This window comes from Dermochelys coriacea, chromosome 3 (genome assembly GCF_009764565.3).
Source record: "Dermochelys coriacea isolate rDerCor1 chromosome 3, rDerCor1.pri.v4, whole genome shotgun sequence".
NCBI classification, from domain to species: domain Eukaryota; kingdom Metazoa; phylum Chordata; order Testudines; family Dermochelyidae; genus Dermochelys; species Dermochelys coriacea.
Window position 1 is genome coordinate 144852987 of NC_050070.1, and position 19820 is coordinate 144872806.

The following is a 19820-nucleotide window of genomic DNA, read 5'->3' on the forward strand; positions in this document are numbered from 1 at the left end:
CCCAGGACCCCACCCTCAACCTACTCAGGACACTGCTCCCCCCACCATGCCCCAAACACTCTGCCTTGGGACCCTGCCTCCAGGATGTGCCAAACACCCTGCCCCTGTGCGGTGGATCTGGCTCCCAACATGGACCAAACCCTCCTCCCCTGTACCAGGATCCTGTCTGCAACGCACACCAAACACCCAGCTCCAAGCTCTGCACTGGGATCCTGCCCCTAACATACTGCCCCTATGCCTGTGTCTCTCAGGATTGGATCCACTGATATTTTTAGAGGTTTTTTATGTTTTCCAAGCAGTGAAGGATTCTTTTGTTTTGGAGGTCATTGTCCACAAACTGCACCTTCTGTTTTTTAAATATAGCAGGAAATGGGGGCTGTGTTTGGGCATTCCCAACAAAGGAAGCACAGGACTGACAACACACAACTACTGCTGCTTTGACTTGAAGCTGGTTTTGCCCAAACAATGGTGACGGATGCCTCAAGTAACCTGTAGAGGTCCATAGTTAGGTTTTGAAACCATAAAGGGAGGGGGGGAAGTATTTGTGGGTTTGTCTGGGCCTGGAAAAGACAAAGCTCATGCTCTGCCAAGCCTGGTGATGGCACCTGTGAAATTCCTTTCTTATAGGCAGCTGCTTCTATCAGTAGAATAATGGGAATGGTGGTCCAGAGGCTTGGAGTGTACTGTACAGGAGATCTTAATATTTCACAAATATGTCCAGCTGTAACACCCAAAGGAGTGCACCAGCTCATTACGCAGTCACAAAGATCACATATACTCCCTTCTCAGTAAAATGTAGTTAAATAGCCTACAATCTTCTTCTGCTTGAGTTCAACTTCCAACCCTTCCTCAACATAGCCTTCAATATTATGAGATGCTAATGACCTGCTTGAGAACTTGAGCAGGGGTAGATGGAGTTACTCTTGAGTGGATCCATTCCTTTCTTTGTAAGAGAGCCCAGAGAGTAGGATTGGGGAATTGTTCATTGTTCATTGACTGAGAGGGGTCTCTCTTGGGAGCCACTAGGAGAGTTTGTAATTAAGTATGGATTAGTGTCTTCCATATGCTAATATTACTCAGCAGTATATTTCAATATTTTCAGACTTTGCTGGTGTGATTGTAATAATGATCTGGGCATAGCTGAGGGCTCCTAGACCAGACTAGTATCATACTTACAGGGCAGAGAAACAACCAAAAGAAACTGTATTTTGTTTTAACATTTTTATAACATATAACAAGTGATGATTATTTCCCTCTTGCTCAATTATGGCTGTCATTCCCTGCTGCGTTCCTTCCACACCTACACATACTCAGTGTTAGCCTCCCTTCATTGCTCCCAGTCTGTCAGCAGGGTGCAATGCGATAGCCATGGTCTCTTCTCCCATCAGAAGGGGAAGGAGAAAGTTGCCATCGTGTGTTGTTCTCTGGTGGGCTTGGCTGCGTCTCTACTGAGCCTGCCATTTGTGATACCCACCTGACCTTTCTTGCCTCTCATCTTTGACTGTAGGGTTCACAGGGCCCCTTTTTTCCATAAAATGCATCAGTAGCTCAGTCCAACTGTGATTACAGCTCCAGGTGCTGAAAATAGACAATTACTGTACAAATCACACACTGCTGCTAGAAACCGCATCCTTCAACAAGGTTCTCAAGCAAGTGCCTAACTTTAAGCGTGTGAGTAGTTCCACTAGAGTGAGTGAAGCATAAAATTAAGAATATGCTTATAATGCTTAGATACAGATCTCTACTGCTTGAGCTAATGGAAAAGTCCCTTAGCTACTACTAGCAAGTTTCATATTCTCTGTCGGAGTCAACTGCTAAAGTGAAACTTGATTATATACATAAATCCAGTACATTACAGAGGGATCTAAATCTTATTATGGGCACATTGGGGGGGAAAAAAGCCCTGCTAAATGTAAGCGTTCAGCATTTTATTGTCTCTTTAGCATAAAAGGGGGACATTAATATACAATACCTTCCAGTGTAGGCATTGGGATTTTAAGCTATGATGATATTTTAAACACTATTTTAAAGCTATGATGTTAGTTTTGCTTTCCTGGAATTAATTTGATTGTTATTCTTTATGCCTTATGCTTTTTATTGTACTGTCTTCTATTATTGTTACCCATAGACTTTACATCTGTTTCTTCTAAATCAGTGATATGGGGCTGAAAAGCTTTCTTTAATTACAGAAATAGCTTGCCACCAAAATAAAAACAACATTATATTGGTGTGAGAGGCTTGCTTCCTGTTAATATTATATAAGGTTAAATTTAGTATTTTGCCTCTCATTCTTACTGATTTGTTTGTCTCAGTGGGCCCAATCCTGCCACTCCTGTTGGTCTTCAGTGGTACTATTTATAAGAGTAAGCCTTACTTTTAGGACTAAGTGTTGCTGAATTGGACCCTTTCTTCAGTCCCAGGAGGATGGAAAAGGAGGAGAGAAATATACCTGATTGGGTGGGGTTTGCATATGGAGAACAACATGAGATATTTTGTTCTCAAGAAAAAAAAAAGGGGGAGTAGTGCCAGGATTTTTCTCCACCCTTCAGATCCATCCATTTAAAGGCAATTGTTGTTCTAACACTGCAATTTCACTCAAAGGCAACAAACATGGCAAAACAACATAACAAAGTAGCTGATGAAATAGAGAAATTGTTGGAGAAGTCTAAAGGGTTTTCCCTTAAGGATCTGCTGTTCTTCTCTCAGGGAACCCCATACCCTGTCACTGTATGCAGTGCAGAGACATTCCAGGCCCTGGAAAACTTAGAAGCCAGAAGTGATGATATGGTATTGGTGTCTTATCCCAAATGCGGTGAATACAGTCAATGTTATTACTTGCTACAATGTAAAATATAAAATGTCATAAATAACCCCACATGGTGTAATAAGAGGGAAAATAACATCAATTGCAGGTTTTAGTTCTGCATAAGTTTTGTAGGGATTTTAAATTGGGTATTGCTGATACAAACAGAGACTATAATGTTTTATCCTGTGTTATTTTAATTGTGCATTGTATTGGATTGTTTCTTTTCAATATAGTTTGCCATTCTGCCAGGATATCTTTCTTTAATTATTCCATACTGCAGGTGGCTGCATACTAGAGAAGATACTGTACATGAAAGTAAATTCTGCTAATTTGAGATCCTTCAGTTGAAAGGATGGGTGTAGCTTACTGTGCAATAAAGTTACATGTAACAAGACAAGAATAATTGTTACTAATTATGGTGGAAAAGTGACAGGACATATTGGCTGCTTTTGCAGAAATTTAAGCTTTTCTTTAACATTTTTAAATTTCAAGTTGTTTTTGCCAGATCTGATATGGTTTACCTTGTGACTAGAAAACAGTCCAGACCAGAATATAGTACACCAGTAGTCCATGTTCCTTTTTCTGGTTGACTGTGGAGAGAAACATTTTGAGACTGAAGAGATGGGGGTTTATGGTTTGAAGAGATAATATGGATGTAAGAGAGGATCTCTACCTTGAAAAGTGGTGTGCAGAGAAGAACCTGTGCAATTTTATTTAATCTTTTGTTGAGAAACCTGTTAAAATAGAATGAATAAATGACGTAATCCAGTTGGGGCCCAATCGTAAAGACCTTACTGTGGGCCTAATTGTGAGATATGCTGATCACCCATGGGAGTTTTGCCTTAGTAAGGACTTAAGAAATTGGCTTGCGGTGGTTAAGGTAAATATTTCAACCATGGAGAGACAGGAAGCCAAAGCAGCGGAAATGGGACAAATACAAAATGAGAGGTGAGCTGAAAATGTGGATCTGATTTGGAATATCCCATAATTTAGGGATTTTGGGGATTGTAGGTTTTTTTGTCTGGCCTAAAATAAGGATAAGGGCTATTTACATAATTTGGTTTGGTTTATATTTCAAACACCACTACAGTTTGGAGATATTCAGAAATTTAGTTAGTTTAATGAGCCACACCTGGTTCTATAGCTTTGTCTGCACTAGGGGGGATTTTTAAAAAAATTCCCCACTATTGCTAGTACTAATGCAGCTTGTGATAAATCAATGATGGGAAATTTTGACAAGACATTGCTAATGAGTTCAGAGGAATGAACCTGGAGCTCCCTGCAGGTTTCCAACACCAGTAACAGAGTAGGGCAGCTGGAGAATTTTGAAACCATGCAACAGGCATACATCAATGAAAAGGCATTTGTTAAGGGTTACATTGAACACAAGAGAAAGGAACAGAAAATATTATATATGTCTAATGTGGTGGAGTAACCCATTGCTAGCAAAACCTTATTTTTTAAAAAATTTCCTGACATTTGAGTGCTTAATCTCACAAGCTTAACTAGCATTAAATGGAACTTTTGCATTTAATTTCCCAAGGTTTACAAAGGAAAAAATGGAGAGGATGGGTGTGTGTGTAAAGAACTAAAAGGAAAACAGGAAACTGCAATTTAAAACTCTGTCTTTGAGGTGCTAGGCTCCATTGATTTCCATTGGTATAATAACCAGAACAGGTGCTTAGCTCCTTTCAGGATTGAGCCTAAAGATCCACAGGTTAGCTCTGTAAGTCTAAACATCTATTTTAGATTTATTTATTTAGATTAGAGGTGTCTTTACCACATGAACAAATAGAGTCTAGCTATTTGGTAACACTATAAAAACAGGTGTCTGATTTCCGTAGCCATTTTCTCAAATGTGTCTGATATGAGCCCAGTCTGGGAAGGAGCTGACTGTCCTGTTCCCAGTGCTGAGCACCCACAACTCCCATTGACTTTACTGGGAGTTTTGGACGGTCAGCACCTCAGAGGATTAGGCCTGATGAAAATTCTCACATTTGAATCTAAACTTCTTCATCTTCCAAAGCCTCACTGTTGTCCTATTTCTTGTTATTTATTCAGGATCATGAAAGTTAAACTAAAGAAAATCTCACTATGTGAAATGTTTCCCACATCTTGGGTACGCACAATAGAAGAAAAAGCATTAACTGATGTGGAAAATCTTTATGACGTTTGGGGTGAAGGAAAACATACAGTCAGAAGGCAATACTCTCTGCTGTTAACCCAGACGTTTGAGAGGTGGTAGGGAAACTAGAGACTTGGTATTTCAGGCCTATCAAGTAACGTCCTTAAGAATTTAATTTTTATTTGTGCATTGATGGTATGTGATGAGCAAGTGAGGGCATAGAATTGTAGAGAGTGCTGTTCGTGGCTCTAGTCTGCATTTAAATAAGGAGATGAATATCGCTTTATTAAGAAACAATAGTAATAATAATAATAATTGTCACTTCTACAGCATCTGCTATCTGGGGATCTCAAGGCACTTTACAAAGGTAGGGTGAATTCACCTCTGGACAGTGCCAGTGCAAGACAAGCTGTTCACTTGAGACCTAGTGCCTGGTCCTCATTTGGCTTCTAGTGCTTAAGTAGGATTTAAGTGTTGCATAGGCCTTATAAAGGGGTGAATTTCACCCATTCAGGAATCTAGCCTCACAACCCCTGTTAAGTAGGGAAGTACAGTTAACCCTCTTTTACAGAGAATCACACTGAGGCAGAGATTATTATTTATAAAGCAGCGCAGGCATGTGTGGTGCTTTACTGGTGAATATAAATACAAGATCTCTACCCCAATGGGCTAACAATGTAAAGCTAATATGAAAATGCAAGAGGACAAGAGACTGAAGAGTGAGGAAGTTGGGGAGAAGAATGGAGAAGGAAGGATAACATCCTTTCAGGCCACAGTTTTCCACAGAAAGCATAAGGTTAAAGCTGTTTGCATCATGCATTTCTTGTTGTTTCTGGCATGCACAGGGGGATTTCTCAGTGCATGGTAAGTTATGGCTCAGCCAACTCTGCAGCACCATCTCCATGGACCCTGAGATAAACCTTCCAAAGGGATCTCCACAAGGACCAGGGGGATGATGCTGTGGACCAAGGACACACATTGTTGTCACACCTTTCCAGTCCTCTAGGGCAACGAGCATCAAATCATGCTGGTTACCTTTAGAGCAGAGTACTCATGGAAACCTCTGAAGAGGTGACTCCAAGGAGCAGAAACAGGTGGGAGTGACCTAACAATACAGTTCCATTGGAGCAACCCTATCAGGTAGCCAGAGAGGTGACAGGACAGGGGGTTCCAGGCCCAATGCAGAGAAGGATTTGGACAATCCATGAGTGTAGTACCCCTTGTTTATGTCTTAATAAGGGGTGACAGACACTCTCTCCCTGACAGAATGATTTGAGCTGCTTGGGGAGCTTCCTACACCCCAGTCCCTTCCCACAAGTTATTGCAGGGAAGGAGCTATGTCCCCCTTGTTTTTACTCTCTATTTTAGAAATATTTTTTTAAAATATACAAATATATCAATGGCTAAATTCTATTCCTATTCCACACATCAATAGGTCTCAGTAAATTTGACCCTTATGGTATCTGAGCAGAATAAAGCCCAAAGTGCAGGCTGTCAAGTAGCGGTTTAGGATTTTGGTTTTTTTTAAAAAAAAAAGATTTTATTGTATTTAGTCACTTGAGAGATCTAGTAGAATTATTTTCACATTGACAAATTGATATTTTACTGTGCTAAGCAGTGTAATGAGAAGGTTCTGAGATCTTTGATAAGCTTCTGATCCATTGTATTTTTTTCAGAGTAGCAGCCGTGTTAGTCTGTAGTCGCAAAAAGAAAAGGAGACTAACAAATTTATTTGAGCATAAGCTTTCGTGAGCTACAGCTCACTTCATCGGATGCATTGTATTGTATTTTTTTGTTTGTCCAGGTGTAAATTGGCTTATCCAGCTCTTAAATGATTTGATATTTACAACTTCCCAGACTAAACATATAAACACGGAACTGCCATTTATTGAATGTGGAGATCCAGACAAATATCAGGTTAGTATGAAATAACTACTGAAACAATTAAAGTCTGGTATTTCTCTCTTTCTCTCTCTCTCTTTCTCTCATGCCTACACGTACAAGTTATTGAAATAAACCCATGCATGCTAGACTACTTTTTCTCCTGAAGAAAAACCCTAGATAACTATTGCACTTTGATTAGTATGAGAATGTGCTATTCCACATGTGCCAACATTTCTCATTGTGGTTGAACCCACATAACAAAACTATTCTCCCTTATTATTCTATTTATATTTAAAGCGGATGAAATAGTTTCCATCTCCAAGGATTTTGGCAACACACCTCCATTATGATAATCTCCCCAAGTCTATCTTCAGGAATAAAGCCAAGGTGAGCTTCTTGTCTGTCTGTCAATATCCACTTGTATAATATTTGAACAGCATCTTAGAGCCCAGATCCCTCAATAGGGCCAGGATCCAAGGTGTTGGTAGTGAAGTGAAGGTGACTCTTAGCCACTTTTACACCTCCTGTCCTGGAGCCAGGTTAAAACCTGGTGTAACATAGAGCAGCATTAGGGTTGTTCTAATTGACATGAGCAGGAACAGCGCTCTAGAGACTATTCCAGTGGCCACGACTCACTGGAGTGCAGTGCTTTACAGCTACCCTCTGTCCTTTGTGTTAGAAGGATGGGAGGGGATAGTGTAGAGATGGGTATGCTGGTTTCGCAACACTTGTGAATTCCCATATGCAAAAGGACGAACAGTTGAAGCCTTAACAACTTATTACAAACCAACAACATTGTATCTCTGGGCAGTAATAGACATTTTCAATTAAGGAGAGGACAGAGGACCAAGAAACAGAAGTGGGGAAGTGATGAAAGGGAGATGATGATTGGAACCGTTTTGCAGTTGATCGTTTGTAAAGTTTTTCTAATGTGTACACATCCCATGTGATCAAAAATGCTTACAGTAACTATCCAAAAGAGCTGACATAATTGTTGCCATAACATAGAAAATGGGAATAAAAGGGGATAGCACAGCTACAGTTTCCAGAGAGAGAAAGCAATAGTGCTTTGCACAATAACAGGCTGTAACCTGCAGTGGAAATTCACCAGGTCTAAGGTAACAATAGGGAGCAATGCCTCATGGACAGGGAAGGATATTAATGATAGTAATATAGGCTTTTTCAGTCTTTCATTTTTATGATTCTTTGACCACAAGATCAAGCTTTAAAAGTGGCCAGAGACTTAATTATGGCCAACATTTTGAGCTTGCTTTTCATGTCTTACATATAAATGAAAATATTTAATAGCTACAGTACATTACTGGTTACAGAATGTTTGGTTGTACTATCACTGTAGTTATCCCGTGAAATAAAAGATCTAAAAATTGCTAACCTCTTCCTCCCACTCCAGATACGGGTGTTGTTTCGAAATCCTCAAGATACCGCTGCATCGTTTTTCCATTTCTTAAACAACGTCTCAGACATCCCCAGTTATAACTCCTGGGATGAATTTTTCTCAGAGTTCATGAGTGGAAAAGGTACAATTACTATTTTTGAATGTATCTGAAAGATTAAGCAGCAGAAAAAAATGTTTTAGACAAACTAAATGGGGCCAATATGAAAACAGCTATGTAATGCTAGAATTAATTGATAGTTATTGTTGCAATTGAACTCCAGAATGTGAGGAAAGTTCTAAGATAGAGCTGTTTCTGGGCATTATGTTGTCCCTTGAGTCATGAACTTGCATAGTAGTTTAATGTCTTGGGCAAAACCTCTGCCAGCTAGGGCCAGCTTCAAGCAAGATGTGATCAGAATCAAAAATGCTAGTGAAGACATTTCAGTTTCTGCATCTGGGACCAAACCAAAATCCCAGTTCTAAGCACTTCCAAAATGTAGGGAAGTTTAGATCTAGATAGAGATCTGGACTTGGCTGCTCAGAATGATCCCTAATAACAGCATATGTATTTATGGAAGCTAAAACAATAGTATAGATAGAAGAGTTCGTGCTTCAGGACATAAACCTCTAGCCTACAGGACTAAGAGAGAAATCTTGCCTTCTCCATTGTACAGCACTGCACAACTGAACAGATATTCTGTTATGTTTATTTGCATGGGTATAACCTGAAGGCAGCAAAAGTGATTCTTAGTTAAAGATAAACAAAAGCATAATTATTGAACATACTGGCTGAAGCTTGTTTTCTATGTCCTTTTCGTCAGCTGGGGTTCCTATTTTGACCATGTGGTTGCCTAGAACAAACACATTGAGGATGAAAATGTTATGCTTATAACATATGAAGACCTGAAAGAGGTAAAGCTGTTGATACTTGCAGGCAAGACTTATCTGATCCTGTTCCTACTCAAGTCAATGGCAAAGCTCCTAGTGACCTCAATGAGATATAATGGCGCCCAAAACATCTTATAGTAACAAGTTGAGCATGGATACAAATCTGTAACACTTAGCATCAAGGTGATATAAAATGCATTGTGTGTGAAAGTGTTATTAATGCGTCAAGATCACACAGCTGTCAAAAAGGGAACTCCTTTTTTCAGAGCAAACATATTACGTTACCCCTTTCACTACACTATTTTCAGAACTTGGCTTCTGGAGCGAAGCAAATAGCTGAATTCTTTGGATTCTCTCCAACGGCAGAACAGATTCAGTCTATTGCAGACGGGGGAAGCTTCCAAGTAATGAGAAAAATATCCCAGGAGATCTATGGCTCAGTTGGTCTGATTCTCTTCCATAAAGATAAATTTGTGTTTAAAAAAAATCCAAGGATTGTCAATGATTACATTTAATTTAATTTTGACAGGAATCTGGAACAGGAGGCAATCAACCTTTCTTCCTTTCTAGTTATCTAGGTTAGAAATGGTTTGAGAAACACGGATGGTGCTTTTAGAGAGTCACTTGATATTTCCACATGGGTCAAAATCAATAAATAGACCACTTTGATTACCCTGTTTTCTTAAAGTATAGCACAGTCATGGCTTTCCCCAGCTCCCATTACAGCGATGGAGAGATTCCCACTGACTTCTGTAGGAGATGGAATGGGCTCTAAAACTTGATTTAGGCATTAAATCTCTATAGAATTTTCTTCTTGAGTTTCTTAGGTAACTACTGGGATTAATTATGGGCCTGAATCAAAATCTTGGATCTAAGCAACCTATAGGTTGACAAGTATCTTTGGAATGGGCGAGACTACAGTCCCAGATCCATACATCCTCAGATTTAGGGGTATTCAAAATCTGGATCCAAATTTTGCAAGTGGGAACAATCTGTTCTTGGAGTTGCGAGTCATACTTATGAACTCTTTGGGCTTTGTACTGCACCTTGCACAGTCTTTTTTACACCCGTGCAAATACAACCAAATGAGAACAAAAACATTATATCCACTCTTTATACTCACCTTGTAGTGGTGTAAATGACTATACAAGGTGCAGGCAAAGGTGGATCAGGCCCTGTATGCACTTTTCCTCCTCTGAACAGATGTTTATTTCTGGCATACGAGCATGCATTGTCCCCAAATACCATAATAAAGGAATCTGACATTCTTCTTTTAAATCTGTCCCTACAGTCATCTTAGTCAAGGATATCCTTTTCTTACTTTTATTTATTCCAGGTGCTGTTGGAGATTGGAAGAACCTTTTTACTGAAGCTCAAAGCCAGGAAATGGATTCTAAATTTAAAGAGTGTTTAGGGGGAACCAGGCTGAAAGCAAATCTGAAGTATGAGGTGTACTGCAAGGCCTGAGAATGGTTACAGAAAAGACTCACTTCAATATGTTTTTTTAATTTTATTTTTTAAATATACTCTAAAAGGAATAGTTTAAATCAGGACAAATATTTCAGTTGTAATTTGTAACTTGTAGTGTAAGATTAAATTTCTACTAAATTTGGTTCTGTTGTATTATCAGAATACAGGCTTCAGTTCGGTAAAACACTTAAGCACTTGCTTAATTTATGAGTAATCCCACTGACTACACTGGGATTGAAGCAGGGCTTAAAATTAAGCAAGAGTTTAAATGTTTTGCTGACCAGAGATAAGATTACTTGCCCCACAATTACTTCTGTAATTTAGGACACCTAGATACCAGAAAGACTTAGCCAAACTGGGGAAAATTCATGGAAGAGCAACGTAAGTGATCAGGGATTTATAAGGAATGAAATAGTGTAACTAGGCACTGTGAATCATTGTATCTCCATTATTATACTAGAACAGAAAGAGTGGAATTGATTAGGGTGCTGAAATAGGTAGGAATAATGGGATGAAAGTGAGGAAAGAAATGTTTAGAGTGCATATCAGAAAATACTTCTTAACCCTAACTGAGGAAGTGTCCCAACAGGTTTCTACAGCTTCTCATCACGTGCGTGATTTTAAAACTAGATTGGAGAAATCACTTGAGCATGTACTATAAAGAACAATTATACAGAGGCAGTGGGATGGACGAGACCTGCTAGGGTTTTTCCATCTCTGATTTCTATAACTCAAGGAGTTATCAGTCCATGCTCACTGATGAAAATGAGCTATGTTTCTAATATTATTAAAATGTACTTTGGGCCAGATTGTGCCTTTAGACACATCCCCTCAAGAGTCATCCCACCAAAGCACAATTTCTTCCCTGCTCCACTTTTGCTTCAGATAAGGAATAAGTTACATCAGCCCTTGAAAGGGTGTAGTTTACTTCTCCCTCTTGCACCAAGACAACTATTCCAGCCTGTGAGGGGGGGGGAAAGGGGTAGAGCTAAGACTCCATCTCCTTGATGTCCATTTTCTTGAAGCAGGAAGTATCTGAGGGCAGGGGCTGAGCTCCACAATAAAACCAGACCCAAAATCTAGCTAGGCTGGGGATGGATGGGGCCTTATTTGCTCAACTGAGTAAGACAAGGGCATGGTCTAACCCTTTGCATATGCATTAATGTTGATTAATTGCATAGTACGCTACAGGCCTATAACCTGTAACCTATAACCTATAACCTTAAATGTATATTAAAGGTAATATATGCACAGTTGGTTTGTGAACTATCAATTCCATGTGATTAGTGCCATTGAGTTCAATGGGAGTACAGTAACTCCTTGCTTAACATTGTAGTGAAGTTCTTGAAAAATGCGACTTTAAGCGAAATGATGTTAAGTGAATCCAATTTCCTCATAAAAATTAATGTAAATAGGGGGGATTAGGTTCCAGGGAAATGTTTTTCACTAGACAAAAGACTATATTATATATTATATATATATATATACACACACACAGAGTATAAGTTTTAACAAACAATTTAATACTATACACAGCAATGATGTTTGTGAAGCTTGGTTGAGGTGGAGTCAAAGGATGGAAGAGGGTGGGATATTTCCCAGGGAATGCCTTACTGCTAAATGATGAACTAGCACTCAGCTGAGCCCTCAAATGTTAACACATTGTTGTTAATGTAGCCTCACACTCTACAAGGCAGCACAAATGGAGGGAGGGGAGACAGTATGGCAGACAGAGACACACACCGCACGCACGCACGCGTGTGTGTGTGTGAAAGAGAGAGATGCACATTGCCCCTTTAAGTACGCTGACCGCACTCTAAGTACACTGCCTTTTTAAGTAGATCAGCAAGTTGAGACAGCAGCTGCGGCCAGCAAGCTCTCTCAGTTCTGAGCCCTGTTGTGTCCCCACCCTGCTCTATATGGAGAAGGGGTAAGCGGGGGGCAGGAGGAGGGGGACACCCTGACATTAGCCCCCCTTCCCTCTTTCCCCCCTCCCCCCGCACAGCAAGCAGGAGGCTCCCTGGAGCAGTTCCAAGGCAGAAAGCAGGAGCAGCACATGGCAGTGGGGGGAGGGGCAGCTGAACTGCTGGCAATTGATAGCCTGCTGGGCGGCTGCCGTACAGGGAACGTAGGGGAGTAGGGAACTGATAGGGGGGCTGCCGGCACACCCTGGTTCCAAGCCCCCAGCAGCTAGCTACAAAGGGCTGCTCTTCTTGTAAGCAGTGGACAAAGCAGGCGGCTGCCAAACAATGTTATAAGGGAGCACTGCGCAACTTTAAACGAGCATGTTCTCTAATTGATCAGCAACGTAACAGCGTTAACCGGGACAACTTTAAGTGAGGAGTTACTGTACTTGGATGAGCAAAGATTGTAGGGTCTGTCCCTGTTTTTTAAACTCATTTTAGCTGCAATGTGTTGTTTGGTAGAATTCTGTGTAGAATGCAATAAAGTAAGTACTAGCATTATTCAAAGCTGATGAAGTCATTGGAAATCTATTCAACATGTTAAATTGATTTTCCAAGAGATTTGTTTAAAGCATTCTATATAAATGAATCCTTTCTAACTGCCTGCCATTGTTTCTGGAGAAAGAATGGATGTTGCAGACCCGAGGAGTTAACTAGATTTGCTAGTCTGTCCCCTAGCCCCTAGATAGATACCTGGAGAATGAAGAAGATTGACTGGCAGCTGGAGCTCACCTCATTTTCTTGCTTTCTTGTTTTTATCTTTTGTTTCCTTTCTCACTTTCCTTTTTAATGGTGTCTGCCAGCTTCTGTCCCAGAAATAATCATTGCGAGTGAGATAAATGTCTGGCAGAAGGAGTGTTTGCTCCAACTAAATTGAGAAAAGGAAAGTGCTTGCATTTTCAACCTCCCTCACCATGTAAAAACTGAGTCTTTACTACAAATGCTGTGTTAACACAACATGAACGCACACTGGAAGCCAAATACTGTCACAGGGTGCTAAAGGTCCAGCGTTAGCAAGGCTCCCCTCTCTAAGGTATTTTAGTGACAGCTGAATAGTTAAGACACTTTAGCCTCAGTACGTAGTTAGGTGTCCTGCTATTTCCTTATCAAGTCGCCCCAAAAACCTGGTTTGATTTTTTTCTGGCCTGTTCCCCTTTTTATTTTCTTACCGTGTAGTAGCCATGTTCACTTCAGTAGGGAAAGCTGTCTACAATTCACTAAAAAAAAATCAAAAAACCCTAAGCAGTTGGGTTTTTAACATCTTTTTCATTTATCCCATGAGCCTGCTCTAAATGCTGGTAGGAGAAAATAAACATTAGATATGCCAAGTAAATGCTGACTACCAGGGAGGGACGTGAGGGCTGTGAACGTAGCTGATTTTGTTTGGAGTATAGGCTGCGGGAGTGGGAGGGAGAGGGCAGGTTAAAGTGAAACATTCCAACACAATTCAATATGACACAGCTTGTTACCTTTAATATTCAAATGTCAAATGTAGATGAAAACAACATGATTTCTCAGGATTAAACGTGCATCTCCTAATCCATAGAATATATTCATGTGATCTTTTTGACAGCAGGTTGTTTAACCTAAGACTGTTTAGGTATTTGAGGAACTACTCTATGGGTGCTGCACTCTATATACCCTTACACTCCACACACACTCGCCAGCCATCTGCTGGAATTAAAAAAAACAAACCAAAAAAACAAAAAACCAAAAAAACAGTTCAAGATCCTGATATAGAGGCATCCCTGTACTAATGGAAAATAAAAGAAAACCAAAATGATTGATTGTGGTGACTATGGTGGTTTCATTCAGCTTCAAGAAGCAGGAATACAGTTGAAAACGTTAGCCAGTGGTCTCACTGACTCAGACATTTTAATGTCAATAGACTTGCTGGCTGACTAGAGATTACTTACTTGTAGATGTCAAATCTGAGATGACTCCTACTGCTCAGAGGGAGGAGGAAGCACAACCCTCTTGATCAGACCTGCTGGCATTGCATGGCTGGCAGCAACAGCCACGACAGCAGCCATTTCAGGCAAGCAAGCAAAGGCTTCTTCCTTTCCTTTAGTTTTTGAAGATGGTGGTTTGTGTCTGGTTCCTCCCTCTTGAAACTCCTCCGCAGGACTCCACTGGCAAACCAGAATGGGGCACTCTCCTTCTGAGGCCACTGGTGTCTCCTAATGGGGTCTGACTAGATCACCTTTATGTAAACAAAGAACCTTTCTATTTCACTAATGTTGGGCTCAGAAAGTCCACAAATCCAAAATTATATCCAGTCATTCAGTCAGCCATTCCAAAGGCATTTGAGGTCATGTGTCAGTCCACAGGCATTATGTCAACTATTGTACAAAAGACCTGACTCAAAATTAATTAAAAAAAGCAAAGCTAGTGTAACAGTGACAGACCCCAGTCGTCATCGGGCAGGGTCAAACCTGGGGTCTCTGGAGCTTAGTGCATGAGCCTCTACTGTGTGAGCTAAAAGCCACCTGGCTGGTAGCTAAGACTATAGAGCAGGGGTGGCCAACCTGAGCCTGAGAAGGAGCCAGAATTTACCAATGTACATTGCCAAAGAGCCACAGTAATACATCAGCAGCCCCCCGTCAGCTCCTGCCCCTGCTCCCAGCGCCTCCCACCCACTGACAGCCCTGCCGATCAGCGCCTTCCCCTCCCTCCCCATCAGCTGTTTTGTGGCATGCAGGAGGCTTGGAGTGGGAGAGGGAGGAGCGAGGGCACGGCAGGCTCGGGAGGGTGTGGGAAGGGGGGCAGTGGGGGCAGGGCCTGTGGCAGAGCCAGGGGTGGAGCAATGAGCACTCTCTGGCACATTGCAAAGTCGGCGCCTGTAGGTTGGCCACCCCTGCTATAGAGCAAACACATTAATCTCTCTGTCTCTCTCTAAGTGGTCTTGGTGCCACTAGATGGGACAGAACACTGCACCCAGGAGGTGTGTGGGTTACACTAGCAAAAAATTAGAACTGAAATCCTAGGAAAACCCGAATCACACATTCTCTCAGCCATGCACAGGGAAGGACAATTCCTGTTCTACTGATAATTGCTGAAAATTCCCCCTTTATATTTTGGCAGCTCAACTTTGAAAAATATTTTTGATACACAACATCTGGTGGGGAAAGGTTAGACTTTTCAACTCAGGACAAATAAAAGCCTTTTCCTCATCTGAGCACAGTTTTGGGGCTGAGTTTTTATATATAGGTTTATCTGCCTCACATGTATCAATCCATCAGTAGTCTGGTGTTGTGGCTATTTACTATGTCTCCATCTCTAAGGAGCAGCAGATAATACTCTATTAGTCCTGTTCCTTCCATCTTATCTTTTATGAACTCAGTAACAATCATAAAGCAGTAAAATATTTTAAAATGCTGGTGGAAATGACAGAAATCCTGGAAAAGGGAAACAATAGTGTAAATCTTCTATAAGATTTCCTCTGTGTGTTCAGGATATCAATAACCCCTGACTGAAAAGGAAGAGAATTATAGTATCAAAGTGTAATAAAGGTAAAATGTGATCAAAGCAGACTGAAATGAGCTCAATTTTCTCATTTGCAAAATCCACGCATTTCATATAGCACCATTTTGCAGTGCTTTAATGGGAAACATAATTAATGTTGGATTACAATAGAAGTGCCATAAAAGCACAAGGTGCATATGACTTCCACAGAAACATTAAATATATTCTTTGTGAGGGTAGCCTGGCAATTAGAATGGATGCCAAATGGATTTATAATGAGGGGGACTTGAAATATAGTCATGCCCATTAGATTACCATACCAATTATCTACAATTGTATTCACTTTAATGGTGGTTCTTTGGGAAGAATACTAACACCTTATTCTGAATGTTTGGCTAAAAAGCTCTTGGCAGGATTCGGCATCCTTCTATTCCACCCTTACTGTAACACGGAGCTGGGCAACATATTGAGAGATTGAAATTAAATTGGTTTATTTTTATTATGAATGTTACTAGCCCCGGATCTATGTAGAGAGGAAGTGAGAGAAGAAAACATAGGGAGTGGCAGCACATTATGTCAATTAAATGTTTGAGTGCATAATTTAAATGTTCAGATAAAATGCTATTTATTTATGGTCATACATTTATGGTAAGAAACCTAATTGTTGTTAATTGCTACAGCACTTTCCTAACATTAATATATCTGGTAATTTCAGCTAATAGGCTCTAAAACAATGGTTTCCAACCTGTTGTCTGCAGACTATGTCTAAGATTTCCAAAGGGGTCTGCAGTGCCATGTGAAATTTTTTAGGGGTCTGCAAATGATAAAAGGTTGAAAACCCCTGCCCAAAAATATTATGTAATAATAAATGTCACATTTTAGGTTGTAACTAGTTATTTCTACCAAATAGAAACACTGTTTGCTTTAAGCCAAAGTTCCTGATACAGTGTGTACCATGTAGAAAGCCCCAAGTACTGTGCTGTGCTTAAACTTGCATATGTTCAGTTTGCCCTTGAATAGAAACTTCTGAAGCCAGTTCAGATTTGTTTTTACAACTCATTTTCTTTCAGCAAGATTGGCTGAACTTTATAGAGACTTAACACTGAAAGACAGAAACTTGCGTATAGACTTTACAGAAAATATGGTGTAGTGGGGGAATGATAGGATGCTTTCAAGTTAGTGTCTTGGGAGTTTTATATTCTTGTGAAAATGAGAGTTTATTGACATATTCTTATTGTGTTTCTTAGTGAGTTCCCTACTGTTTTGCTTTTTATAAGCCACTAAAGCTGTCTTCCCTACCTCTTATTCATTAGTATTATATAAACCCTTTTCCAATTATAAAATGTATTACTTTACTTCCTGAGGTGCTGTTTACTATAAACTAGGCCAACAAGTAAATAAGCCATACTTTCACTACTGTATATTTCCAATATAACTAAAAGCGAACTGTTCCCTTTTAGAGGGAAGATGACATGAGAGACATTACATACATCAACTGAAAAAGTAAGAAAGAAAAATACATGAATCATATGGGTTATTTTCTTTCTGTTTCTTAATTTCTTTTGCCAAAGCACAGAGATTTATTTGAATCATTTCTGCAGACTGCCAGACCATGCTCTTTTCTCATTCTTCTGTCAGGTATTTGTGCTCTGTACAACTTTCATTCCATTCTAATCTTCCAACACATTCTACTCCATCCTTTGTAAAACCTGATGGCATGGCAGTTTTCTGCTGATTGTTACTTATCTAGAGAATGGGCTTATTTCCTCCTCATGTGTTTCCAACAAACAACTGTGTTTTCCCCTCTTGTTCACGCTATGGTTATTGTGAATATTAAATATTTGAAACATTCAGATTGGTTATTTATTTAATTTCAAAATAAAAGACTTGAGGAGGTACCATAAATAGATTAGCTTTATGTCAGTTGTGCTAACATGATGTATATGAAAGTATAATTAATTAACAAAAAACTCACCTGTTGAGTAGAGCTGGTTTGATTCAGAGCAGGGACATGAACCTGAATTTTCTGCATTCCAGCAGAATGTCCTAACTACCCAAGCTATTGAGTATTTTGGGGTAGGTTTCTGTCTCTCTTGTTTTTCATGAAAAACTTGAAAAGGCCTTTGTTTCATTCTGTTGTGGAATGGGAATTTAAAAAAAAAATCTAATTTTTTTGTGGGATGGTCTGACAAGTGTATGAGACCCAAAGGCCTTCTCCTGGAGGCCTCATGGTCATATCATACCCTGTCCCAGAAAAGAGCAATCGAGGTGAGTTCTCCAAACAGCCAATCAGGAAGAGACTGCAGGGAAGCAGCCAATCCGGGCCCAACAGGGCCATATAAAAAGAGCTGCAGTACCTGAACAGAGTCAGTTGTTGGAGGGAAGCAGAGGATCAAGGATGGTGTTCCTGGCTGGCAGAAGGAACTGTAGTACCATGGACAGAGAAGTTGATGGCAGGGACCAGGGGAGTAAGAAAGAGCTCCTGGCTGACTGCTGAGATTTGGTAGCTGAATGCCCAAAGGTAAGGGTGAAGTGTTCATGAAGGTGAAGAAGGGCTGTGAGGAAGTAGCCCAGGGAACAGAAGCAGTTGAGTTAAAGGGAATGCAGTAGCACATGGCTGCTACTTATAGGGTTCCTGGGCTGGGACCTGAAGTAGTGGTCATGCCTGGTTTCCCCCAACTGGCCACTGAACTGGCCTAACCCCCGAGAGGGGAACTGAACTATCTCCAGGAGAGGAGATTGAAGACTTCCAAGAGGGTCAGTGATATTGGACTTTGATATACCCCCAGAAGGGGACCTAAACTGTTTAGCAGCCCAGCTAGGGCCAATAGGGCCCAGAGAGGGTGAAGGCATTGGGTCCAGGGAGGAAGCCTTGGGGATATGGCCCCATGCCAGAGTCAGGACTATTTAAAGACTGTGGGACTATTTAAGGGACTGAGCCCAGGGAGGGCTGAAGCAAGAGATGTTCCAACTGTGGGGTACTGAGGTAGGCCTCTCCCAGACTGCATATCCTGGAAGGGGTTTGTTTTGCTTGTGTTGAACTTACAGACTGTGGGTGAATTGGCCAGAGGGCTGAATCATTGAAGACTCTCTGCAACCAGAGAGAGGGGTGAGTGCCACCCTGTTACAGACAGGAAAAATGTTTCTCACTCAGTTGTAATATTGAAACCTTTAAAGTGGTTATCCTATAAGTTTTCTCACTAAAGCACGTTAAAAAAACAGGAAATGATTAGGTAAGTCATTAGCCTCCACCATCTGAACGGAAATTCCAAACAACATACGCTCCTTATTGAACATATTCCCTATGCTACATATATAGATCCACAATCCAAATAAAAACAAAAAAAAATGCAATTTTAATTTCAACCAATATTCATTAATATCTCCTTATTATGCTTTAAAATAACTAACATCTTAAAATTATTATCAACATTTCAACTGTAAACATAACTCCATTTACAGTCAATTCAGTCACTGTGGTAGGGTGGTTAAAGAAATGTAAACATCCTTTTCACCAGTTGAACTGTGGGAAAAATAAGGTCACTTACATAGGCAAAGAAATGGGGAAGTGATTAATTTGCACACTGTGCTCCAACCAAGATCTACTTGGCACAGCAATCTAAGCACCTTCCTGTATTTTGGCCCCGATGCAACGCAGAGCAGCCATAGGCTTGCTCTAGCTTACATTCTGGCTGCTCATGATTGCATAGCCTCCACACCTATTCCAGAGCCAGGTAGGGGGGTCAGCCTAATGTCATTGTAAAAGCTCTGTGCTAGCCAAGGATCTCCCTTAGGATGGAGAAATTTCCCAAGGGGTGCCAT

The 19820-nt window shown here is 40.5% G+C and overlaps 1 protein-coding gene and 1 long non-coding RNA gene across 3 annotated transcripts; one reads left to right on the plus strand and one right to left on the minus strand.

Annotated features, from left to right (window-relative positions):
- Positions 1-1212: 1212 nt before the first annotated feature.
- LOC119852718 lies at positions 1213-19197 on the minus strand. 2 transcript variants are annotated; one of them, XR_006280468.1, is made up of 6 exons: positions 17974-19197; positions 8998-9062; positions 8209-8378; positions 3480-3540; positions 3328-3396; positions 1213-1578 (listed from the first exon to the last, which is right to left on the minus strand). It is a non-coding gene; the product is annotated as an uncharacterized LOC119852718 (long non-coding RNA). The 2 variants fall into 2 exon arrangements; XR_005291794.1 differs by lacking the exon at positions 17974-19197 and adding an exon at positions 14450-15083.
- On the plus strand, positions 1911-11919 carry SULT6B1 (sulfotransferase family 6B member 1). The gene is given in 7 exon segments (XM_043512297.1): positions 1911-2812; positions 6736-6848; positions 7113-7202; positions 8227-8352; positions 9028-9123; positions 9408-9562; positions 10434-11919. Coding segments are annotated over 7 exon segments (915 nt in total). The 5' UTR covers positions 1911-2610; the 3' UTR covers positions 10567-11919.
- Positions 19198-19820: the final 623 nt, after the last annotated feature.